An 11,918-nucleotide genomic window follows, 5' to 3' on the forward strand; every position below is an offset into this window, starting at 1 on the left:
TTAAATCCAAGCAAAGTACCATTAATCTTTTTGAAAGACCTTTTATGGCTTTTAATATATCCCAAATTAGAACATTTTACACCCTTGGTTCCTGAAATATGGTGATAAAAAGCCTTTAGAGCTTAATTTTCCTTACTGCGTGCTCTGACCAATTTGCAGTTCTTTGTGATAATGTTTAGACACCTTAATTAAAATGCAGCAAAATATTGGATGTTCTATATGGAAAATGCTGATACTTTAGCTACACAAAACATTTTTGCATATATTCTTATTCATATTTTTTTATTTATTTTTACCTTGTATTGCTATTGAGTTGTCTAATGACCTGAAACAATTTTTAATATAAAAGCCATTGACCAAGCTTTTATTATTTTTAGGTAGGGGCATGAACGATCCAAGTATTAACCAGAGGAATAGAGGGAACTTGAGTCTGCATAAAATATTTATTTGTAATACTGTTATATTGCTTCTATTCTCATGTTCTGAAAATTAGAACTTGTCCATCTTGTCTGATATAATTCTTTTTCCTCAGACACAGAGGATCTGATGCCTTTTTATTCTAAAACATTCATTCTTTTCAGTGTGCTGGGAAATAAGTGAAGACTATTTAGTTTTAATATATAAAGAATACCTTGATTTTTTCATTACCTTTGCTTGCCAAATGGGTCTGTCATTAAATTTTGTGAAAACACAGACAGCATGCTTTTTTTTAGTGTTTATTAAATACAGATTATTTTTTTAAATTAACTCATGTAAAATCCCGGTAGAAGTTGACCTTTTAAAGGAATAGAACTTTGAATGTATTGTCGGTATACCCAGTCAATTTATTTTATTTACATAATTCATAAAATGATGGCGCACTCATGCCAATTCTTGTTTAATGCATCATAATGTATTATTTTAAGCAAGTTTATACTGTGTGTTAGAGCATGTACTCTAAATCTTTGGGTTATCATCCTCAATCGGATTTAGTGTAACTGGGAAAGTTAGAGCTTTTAAATTGTTAAGAGTATAAGACCATGTCAAGATCAAGTCATATTTAAATCAAACAAATGCATGTCCTGACACAGTTATGTGTATTCTGGTTTGTCTATTCATAGTACAGATAATGTAGATTGAGAAATTTTTGTCAATTAAAATGCTAGTATTGAGCTACATCTTAATTTACAGTAATCTTAGAAAAGAATTTCATTATGTTGTTGATGGCAAAATGGTATTATTAATGGGCAAAATCATTTAGTATTTTTAAATATACAAATTATAAGTTTGGTTGAATGTTAGAAATTTTCTGAGTGCCTTTTCATAGGATATCATCACTATCAATTATTCAGTGCCCACAGGGATCTTGGCAAACAGTAGAATATACTGAAGATCCATTAGAGTTCAGTGGAATGAAATAAAAAAAAAAACTTAATGATTTTCTGTGAACCTTATACATGAAAGTGAGTATTATGAATCTTGAAAACTCAGCTGGCAAGCTCCAGTCAGTCACAGTAGCTCATATAGTAAACATAGTTCAGACTTAATTCTCGACAGTTATAAGAGCTTTTCACTAGGGAGTGAGTATAATTTTTGAGTGGTGGTAAATTAACTTAACTGCAAACTAGTCCTCAATATTCTTCTGTATTTCTTTCTGTTGGCTAATTGATGGATTAAAGATCTTTTAGGTTTTTTTTAATTGTAACTATCTTCTTGCTGGCATCTTCTTGCTGACATAAATAAGCATTGGGATCTGCCAAGAATAGAAAAAGAAAACTAGAGCAAAAAGTGCAAAGGACTTTTGAGATATTCACATATAATTTTTCTTGTTCAAATCATTCAAGACATTATGAATATTACTGTAGTTGACTTTATTTTAGCTGAAAGGTAGCATCTATATTGGATCCTACGATATTGCTTTAGTGTTCTGAATAAACACTGAACTTATCCTGCTTATTCAGCTATCTCTTAAATCAGAATTACTATTTTTCTTCAGTGACTTTGCCAGCTAGTTTTAAACCAAATTTCGTTATTCTTATTTTGGTTGTAATATTGTTTGCATTTACCTGCAATTATTATAAACAACTTTATCCTGAAAATTCTTATCTTTTTATGTGGACTGACATTAACACTTGATTTCCTCTTATGAATATCAGTTTAAAGATAACACCAGAGTAGTACATTGAAACAATTTTGGTCTACATGTGTAACTTGTATTCTAAAGAAAACTATAGAGTAGCTTATACCAGTGACTCCAAAGTGTGGGGGAGGTAGGGGTGAGGGAAATAATCAGAGAGTGGAAAGATTGTGTCCCACTCTTCCTGCTATGGTCAATCCTGGGAAGAAACAGATCCTCTTCCCTTGTGGACAGCACTCCTACACTTCTTCTCCTGAATGACTCTAAAAGTTCCCAGTCTCTCACCTTCTTTAACAGTCTCAGGGGTGAATATAACTTCAGTCTAGACACCTCCATTAGCTGACAATCCAGTAAAATTCTCACCCTACTCACCTTTCTAATCTGCTACTTCCCATTAAATTCACATTCTTCCTTCTTGATCACTAGCCAAAATATTTCCCAAGGAATGGACTCTATGCTCTGGAACTCTGGGCATGAGGAAATTCCCTGCCCCACTTTTTGATTCAGCTAGGACAAATTGAGTCATATGGGATAAGCAAAAATTTAAGATGGGTTTCTGAAGATAGTTAATCTTAGTCTTAACCTCAACTCCTTACTCATTCTTCCATCTATCCATTCAATTACAAGAACTTGTCATTTCTATCTCCAACATATCTCCTATACATCCCTTTCTCTCCTCTTACAAAGTCACGACCCTAGCTCAAGCCATCATTATCTCTTGTTTGGATTGTGAAATAGTCTTTTAATGGATCTTTATCTTAAAGTTGCTCCTAATTCTAGACTCTAATCCATTGTCCCCACAGCTACTAATGTAAGTTTGGTTATATAACACCCTCTTTCCCCAATAACATCCAGGGGCTTTTGAACTCCAGTATCAAATGTTTCATTATATCTCATCCCTTTTGTGTCTGTTTTATAATATATACAATTGTTAGCATAGTAATACATATTATAATTTAAAATATTTATAGAAAGATGCAGAAATTTTTTTCTTTTTGATAGGTGTGGCCTAAACTATCACCAAAGTTATATAGATCTCTCTCTCTACATATACATATACATATACCTATGCCATATATATATATACACACACACACACACACACACACACACTATATTATCATTCAAGCATTTTCAACAGGTAGTACTATGCTAGACTTTATGAGAATACATAGTAGAAGAACAAAGTGCTTGTTGCATCTGAGAGGCTTATAGTTTGATTTGGGAGAAATATACATGAAACCACAAAAAACCAATGTAAAGATTGGGTGCAAGCTTATTGTGTATACCTAGCTCAGAAGAAGAAGAGAGATTTTTATAGGCTGAAATGAGAAAATATTTAATGAGTACTTAGATAAGCAACAAAAAAGCAAAAAATATGAGCAAGGGGGAAAAAAAGGGAAAACTATTGAAGTATGTGGAATATGGTATAAAGATTAATCTGATAAAGAGCAAGAGTCTGTATTGGGAAATAAATATTTTAGTCTTATTATTTACTCTATTTGATTATCATGGGAAGAAGAATGATGTAAGACTTAAATGTTACTACATCTATGTATATTTTTTTTGATTGATCTCAGGTTTTGGATAATTGGATTCTAGTTAGGTTTAAAATAGCTCTTGTACTAGCTATAATATGAGTGTTTCTTTCCTTTCTTTTTTTTTCTTTTGGCCTTCTTTTAGCTTGGGGTAAAAATTGCCAAAGCTGTTGCTTGCCGCAATTTTGTAAAAGCTAAAAAAGATGCTGAAACTTCACAGGAGGCTCGAAAAAAGAAGAAACTTGCATGGGGGTAAGTCACTTCAAGATTTAGGTTTTAATTAATATTGTAGCCATGCAAATCACAGAAGTATTGCCAGGGTATTTTTACTGTACTTTTTACAATATTTGACTAATCTTTATCACTTTGTAAATAGGAAGGTTTTTCTTTATCTTGCATTATATTATTTTGTAACTGGTAAAATATTTAAAATATTAAAAGCAAATCTGATGTCACTTTTTCACTAGTTAAAAAAATTTTATGTATTTAATTACTTTAATAATAAATAGATAATTTGTACTTTTTCTTTTAGATTTGAAGCAAAGAAGAGATGGGAAACCAAAAGCAACATGGGATATATGTAATTTGGTCTTTGTCCCTGAAAAGTGAAAACTCTTGGTATCTTCTGCTCAAAGGGAATCAACTAAATTTGATACCAATTAGGGAAAGTAAACATTTGATTAGTGGATCTATTCTCCATATTTTCAACCTTTAAAAAAATGTACATTATTTTTGTTTAAAAAATGAGTTTTTCCTTAATAAATATGAGAATATAGTTAAGAAAAAATATGAGTGATATAATATATACATGGCAGTGCTTAAAGTATTAATGAAATCATTGATATGGATATACTTGATATTGGTTCACATTGAAACTCCTCCTTGTGCATATAAAAACCAGTATTTTTTTTTAATTTTCTGTGACCCAGGTAACTTTTGTCTTCTGGTGTCTTCCTTCTAGGAAGGAACCTTTCCAAAGCATGGTTAAACTGTTGGTCAGAATAGGTATACTCTGTATACATTTTACCTATTACTATAATAGCCTTGGGAGGACTCAGGCACTTCACTGATGAGTTATCAGCTGGACTTCATTGGAGAAATATATACAGCGAAAAAATTTTTGCTTTTCCTCTGTTTAGTGACCATTTAGCAATTGACATCCCTGTAACTTAAATATTTTTGTCATAAACTATCCTCATAACTTTCATTTTTTTATATAATTGTATTTATTTGGTAGTAAGTCATAAATATGACTAGGAGTATATAAGCAGACCAGCCAAGAAACATTGAATTCTAATACAAGTGATATTTTATCTAAATATTTTTTCTAGAAAATTGAGTTTTATTTTGGGTTTTGTTTTTTTCATAGGTGCTTGGTAAAGGTCAATGAGTAATTTTAAGTAGCTTTGAGGATGGAAGATGTCATACAGTTTGGTTTAGTTAAAATTCTTCCTGAGAATAGACATCTACTACTCTTGCCTCATTGCCTCTTTTATCCCTGTGATTCCTTGAATTTTAATATTCTTCTTTGACAACATATAGGTCATGAAGTTTGGATATTGATAAATAGATATTCATTTTGATATCATTTGGAAAATGTGTTTTAAATTTTTTAAATATATGGTATGGATTATTTCCATTCTTCTTTCCCTTTGTGTACACACACACTCTCTCTCTCTCGTAATTATTTTGAAAGTGTATATACCTTGAAAAATAATCCTATCTGTCATGACAAAACATATGAAAATATGCTACCATTACAGAATTGAATTTCAAAAGATCTTGTAGAGATCACATAATGCATCCCACAGTTGGGCGTTTATTCTTTGCATCAAGTTCTCCAGAGAAAAGATCATATCACTTTGTTGGTCTCAAATCTAAGAAATAGAGAAGAGCTTATCATCATTGTCATCAGCTAATGTCTTCTGAGGCCAAATAATCCTAATTTCTTTGAATGACTTCCAGTTATCTAATCTAAGGAATTTTAGGGGTTAAACACAAGTCACACTATGAAAAACCAAACTCCGATTCTTTCTGTGAATATAAATATGAATTGAAAACCAAATATACATGAAATTTTCAAGCAAATAGTGTGCAGATTTAGAAAGCCCAATAAATAAAAATCTGAATTTTTAGTGGATACATTTTAACCTATTATATCTCATATTATAAACTAAGCTGAAAATTTTTGTGGCTTAAGATATTAAGACTCAGAGAAATGATATAATTTAGCCAAGTCACAGAGTCAGTCAGTAGCAGAACCGGAATTAGCATTGAGTTCTTGCAATTCTGATTTTTTCAAGATTGCACACTAGTGTTTAATCTGTATGATTTGGTTATATACTTATGCCAAATGGAACATTAAGTAGATTTTACACATTAATGTTGCTTTGGGGGGGGCAAAAATGGTTCATTACTTCTCAGATTAAAGAAATATTTGTTGTCTGTTTTAGGAATGATGATTCACTGAGGGCATTCAAGAAATCTTTTACCCAGTTTTATAATTCATCTAACCTAAATAAGAATCTGATTTAATCATCTTATTTTTCAATTTCTATTTTTTTCTTTTTTACGTGACATAACTTTGGGGGTACTATTAATATGCCATTTATAGCAAAGTTTTATTCAAAGTTACTCTCAGTGCCTAATAGAAGTGATAAGACATAATACTAACATTGTATAGACCTATTCTGTAAGGAAATATATAAAATTTTGTTCAGAGAAAAGATTTATCAGATACTTTGTTTAGAAATATAATTTTGATGGCTAGGTGGTGTAGTAGATAAAGCACCAGCCTTGGAGTCAGGAGTACCTGGGTTCAAATCCGGTCTAGCTGTGTGGCCTTGGGCAAGCCACTTAACCCCATTTGCCTTGCAAAAAAAAACCCTAAAAAAAAAAGACAATGACTTTAAGGGGTGGCTAGGTGGCATAGTGGATAAAGCACTGGCCCTGGAGTCAGGAGTACCTGGGTTCAAATCCGGTCTCAGACACTTAATAATTACCTAGCTGTGTGGCCTTGGGCAAGCCACTTAACTCCGTTTGCCTGCAAAAACCTTAAAAAAATATATATATATATATATATATATATATATATATATATATATATATATATATATATATAATTTTTCTGGGAAAAAAGGTGAAAGATTGTTGTGTTTGGTGTAACTGAAATACTGAAATAATGGGGGGAAATATACTAGTAATCAGAGGTCTAGTCAGACTTGTTTTTAGGTTCTGTTCCTAAATGTGTCACTTTGATCAAATCATTATCTTTCTATGGTCTAGTTTTTTCTTTGTAAAATTGGGATATTGCCATCTGTACTTTCACTAGATTGTAATAAAACCAAATTGAATTTTTAGAAGTTATATTTTAACACATTATATTTCTAGCTTTTTTTTTTTTTTTTTTTGCAAGGTAAATGGGGTTAAGTGGCTTGCCCAAGGCCACACAGCTAAGTAATTATTAAGTGTCTGAGACCGGATTTGAACCCAGGTACTCCTGACTCCAGGGCCAGTGCTTTATCCACTACGCCACCTAGCTGCCCCCAACATATTATATTTCAAAAATTTTTTGATATGATAGGTTATTAAGAGCTGAAGATTTTTGTGGCTATAGATATTAAGGCACAAAGACATGACATAACTTGTCCAAAGCCGCAGAGTCAATCAGTAGCAAAACCAGGATTAGAACCAAGTTCCTATGAAAAAGCACTTTTTAAACTATTAAACCTGTGCAAAGGAAAAAATTAGGAAATATCTTTTCCTTCTACCTATTTGTTCTTTCTGCTTCCCTTAGACCTGTTTCCTTCAGGCATTACCTAACTCCGGAAGTAGTACTCAAGGCTAAAAGTCCTTCCTAACCCACAAGCTCAGCTCTAATGACTGACATGGCAAGATTCTGAGAAGTCTTGGAGAGTCCAGGGACTACTCCACTGCCTAAAACTTCTCATGTTAGAATTACTACTTGAAACTTTAGGAAGTCCTGTGTTTTAAGAGACTTGTTAAAGGGCTCTAAGGAAATAGGATTTAGGAGGCATCTTAGATCTGGGGAAGGTTCAGGGAGGAGTCAAAGGTCCTTGATGCTACCTGAGCACCACCACTGTGTCAGTCCAGCATAGGGACAGTGTGGAGTTCTTTTGAATGATGGTGTCTGGGTAATAAAGGGGTGGAAGAGGCAATGGCCAAGGTAACAGCAGTGAAGAAGCTCAAGGCACCCATCATCTGAGGTGCCCCGAGCTACCTCTGCAAATGCATCATCCACATGGGATCTGCTTAGCCATTCATTGGCTTAGTGCAAGTGATGAGGTAGTTTCTTGACCGAGTCAGACAAGCCCCTTGTTACCTTCCACACTGTGACTAAGAGACCAGACTGGGGTCAGGGCCTCCTGTGCTCCAAGGCCAACTTGCTGTCAATTCATGGTGTCATGTTTTTTTCTCCATCATTTTTAAAAGCAAATTGATTGACAGAATGCTCATGCTACACACGTATGGGCTATTAACATTCTCAATACTGTTCTCAGCAAGAAGACGGGTACATTCTTAGAGGAGTCATAACTCTACTACCTGAAGCCTCTACATATACATTTACTGCCCCAAGAATGCTGGAGTAAATTAGTAATGTAAATGTCAGTTATTGTTAGTGAAGATTAATATGTTTCAGGCCACAGGTATGGCATTAATGTAGCTGATTTATTGTTTAAGTTCTTCAGGCTAAAACAACTTACCCGAAGAATAGTAATTTCGAGCTTTACGGCATTGATTCTGAGAAATAAAGTTTGCAGTGCATTTTTGTTTGGCAGCCCTCAGGATGTTTCTGATTTTTCAGTAGAACATTCTATTTCTTTCACCAAGAGGAGAGTTTGAATATGGTAATCTAAGGCCAGTTATAATTAGTTTTGATGACAGACTTAAATACCACTGCCAAGACTGTAAATCAGTAGCTAAACAGGTTTCTACAACTGATCATAAATCTCTAACTCCATATTTTAAAAGCTTCTATTTTTGAGACAGACAGATATGAATAGGGAGGACAAGGACAAGAATAAAAATACAATTTAACTTTGGACTTAGAATATTAAATATCAGTTCCTCAGATAAATATATATTAACATATTTGATTTCTTAAATATCTTGCAGAAGTTGTTTCCATGTTTTTTGGTATATCATTTGCATACTATATTTTATTTAGTGCAGTAAAACTTTGTATCACTTGTAAAATGCTGAGAAAGTTTAGTGATAAAAATTTAAAGTGAATAAATACATTTGTACAAATTGTATATTTTTGTTTACAAAGTTTTTTGCTACCTTTTTTAATACTCAAAAACTCTCCCCAAACCCTGTGACAAGGCATTTATAAGTGTTACTCTATTGTGTTCACTTTAAAGAAACAGATTGAGAGAAATCAAAGAGCAAATAAGTAGCAAGCCTGAGCCTTGAATCTTTCCCAGTGATGAAGTACTTCAGAATTTTATAACATACCTACAGAAAGTGGCATTAAATTTCTATGATAGGGGCGGCTAGGTGGCATAGTGGATAAAGCACCAGCCTTGGAGTCAGGAGTACTTGGGTTCAAATCCAGTCTCAGACACTTAATAATTACCTAGCTGTGTGGCCTTGGGCAAGCCACTTAACCCCATTTGCCTTGCAAAAACCTAAAAAGAAAAAAATTTCTATGATAGATATTCCACAGCCCTAGACCTTGCTATGATGTCAAATTGATGTTACAAATAATGGGCCATTTTTATTCTGGAATTTGTTTTACTTTATAAAAGAAATTATAAATTGAAGGTTGTGGAAACAGGTGATGTTGGGACAGGTTGTACACAGGAAAAAATTATGACACCTCCATTGTCAGAGGTTTTGGAACCAACTGAAATGCTTCAAGTTTTCCATGTTGGCACAAGTCACCTTTATTTTTAGTATCTGGCAGAACAACAAATGCTTTGCATGTCAATTTAGTATTTTTTCAAGCCAACTGTTTATTCGCTGGCTTAAAATTTACACTCTACTAAAGTCTTAGCCATGACTTTCATGAAACAAATAGTAATATTTGGACAAAGTCTGTACATGTAAATCTTTTCCAAAACCAAATGTCGATTGAACCAGTGCTGGATATTTATGGCATCAGTGCCTTCTAATATGATAATGAATCTGAAAGTGCTTTGAAAAAAACAGTGCTCTATAAATGTAGCACAAAATGATTTTGTACTTTAAGTAATTAATGTTATGCCACCAATGCCATTTAATTATTTAGGCAGTATATGAAAAGCAAGTATGAAATTATGCTAAAATCCTATTTCCAGGGTCTTATTGCATCTGAATCTATCATTTGTATTTTTTGTTAGAAACATTAGAAATTCATATATTAAAATAAAATTTTTGTTTTAAATAGAATTATATATTAAATGTCTCAGGAGGTTTTTTTTCCCCTACCTAAACAATGATCTCTTCTTAATTGTCAAATCCAGTGAACTTTTTTTCTCTTTATAATTCCTAAACCTCTTTGCAGCCTTTAATGCTGCTGCCCACCACCTCACACTCCTGGATACCATCTCTTTTTTTGGATTTTCCTGACATTGATCCCTCCTAGTTCTTTTTCTTCCTAACTGACCACTCCTTCCTGGTTTTTGTTTTTGTTTTTGATTTTTTTGGCATTTAAGCCTTGCCTTTTATACGTAGGTTTACCTCAGGTCACTGTCCTAGGCCCCCTTCTTTCTCTTCAGTCTCTGATCTTTCTAGCTCCCATGGGTTCAATTATATGGCCAACTCCCAGATCTATCTATCCAATCCCCTTCTCTCTCTCGAGCTGTAGTCCCACATCGCCAGCTACCTATTAGACATTTCCAATCAAATGCCCTATAGGCATCTGAAAAATAACCTATCTAAAGCAGAACTCATTATCTTAACTCTACTCTTTCCCCCACCAAACCCTAATTCTCTACTTGTTTTCATAAATACAAGTAGAACCATCCTTCTTGTCACCCAGGTTCACAATGTCAGAATCATTCTCAATTCTTTCTTCTTTCTCAGCCCTTCACTTAATTATTTTCTAAGTTTTGTTTTATCTCTATAACATCTTTCTTATCTGTTTCATTTTCTCTTCACACAGGCACCACCCTTGTTCAGGCCCTCATCACCTCTTGACTGGACTATTACCAGTAGCCTCTTAATTGTCTTCCTCTAGGAGTCTCTCCATTCTAGTCAGTTCTCCATATAACTGGCAAATTCTACAGCTCTGAACATTTGACTTTGCTGATCAAAATTCTACTTCCTTAAAGATAAAATACAAACTTTGTTTACCCTTTACAATCTGATTCTAGTCTCCATTTCCAGGTTTACTGAACATTGCCCTTCACATGTGTTGGATCCAGCCAAACAAGCCTACTTTACCAGTCGCTATCTGGGATGTACCATTTTCCTATCTACCTGCTTTTTTCATAGGGTATTCCTCATTCCCAGAATACACACCCTCCTCTCTTCCACCACCTGCTGTCTGTAGCTTCTATCAGGCCTCAACTCTCTGTCACCTTCTATATGAAACACCTCATTTTCTCTTCTCTGGAAGTGGTGTCTAGCAACTACTTTGTATTTACTGTATTTTATAAATGCTTATTGAATGAACTTTTACAGCAAACGGATTAAATCATTTGATTAACTTAATATTTTTTAAATTAAGTAAACTCGTTAGTGCACAAGACAAGGAAGTATAGATTTTGTGCTGTCCTTTGTTCCCTGAAAGTAATAGAAGACACCTTAGGAATTTTCCCTTGAATAGCATCAATTACAGTGACCAGCAGCAGCCACACATTGCAGCCCAAAATACCATAAAGAAATCTTAAAAAAATGTCTTTGTTAAAGTGTTTTATTTTTCAAAATTAAGGCCCTTGCTGATCATGAAGCAGTTGTTTTTCATTCTATTATTGCATTGGAAGCACATGCAAGGGCATATTGTTTACTAGACCTTGCGCCTAGATTCTAAGGGATAGTGGAATTTTATTGCCAAATTCTATTTTGTGGACTTCATTACAGTTACATGTATGCACAAATTTTACTATTTGTTCGTCTTATCAGTGTTATTACAATTGAATGTATCACCAAATATGCTTATATGGGGGGCAGTTGGCACAGTAGATGGAGTGCCATACTTGGAATAAGGAGCACTCATCTTCCTGAGTTAAAATCTGGCCTCAGTTATTAATTAGCTGTGTAACCCTGGGCAAGTCACTTAATCTTGCTTGCCCCAGTTTCCTAAGCTGTAAAATGGG

At 33.7% G+C, this 11,918-nt stretch overlaps 1 protein-coding gene across 2 annotated transcripts in view; it reads left to right on the plus strand.

Annotated features, from left to right (window-relative positions):
* The window catches only part of FAM204A (family with sequence similarity 204 member A), a 37,417-nt gene extending 30,818 nt beyond the window's left edge, over positions 1 to 6,599 (plus strand). Inside the window, exons 7-8 of one of the 2 annotated variants that reach the window (XM_074233554.1) lie at positions 3,800 to 3,906; positions 4,187 to 6,598. In XM_074233554.1, coding sequence (XP_074089655.1) covers positions 3,800 to 3,906; positions 4,187 to 4,238 — 159 coding nt within the window. In that variant the 3' untranslated portion in view covers positions 4,239 to 6,598. Of the gene's footprint in view, positions 1 to 3,799; positions 3,907 to 4,186 lie in introns of both variants that reach the window. The other variant, XM_074233555.1, reaches the window with a different exon arrangement.
* Positions 6,600 to 11,918: the final 5,319 nt, after the last annotated feature.

Source organism: Macrotis lagotis, chromosome 4, assembly GCF_037893015.1.
Source record: "Macrotis lagotis isolate mMagLag1 chromosome 4, bilby.v1.9.chrom.fasta, whole genome shotgun sequence".
Taxonomy (NCBI): domain Eukaryota; kingdom Metazoa; phylum Chordata; class Mammalia; order Peramelemorphia; family Peramelidae; genus Macrotis; species Macrotis lagotis.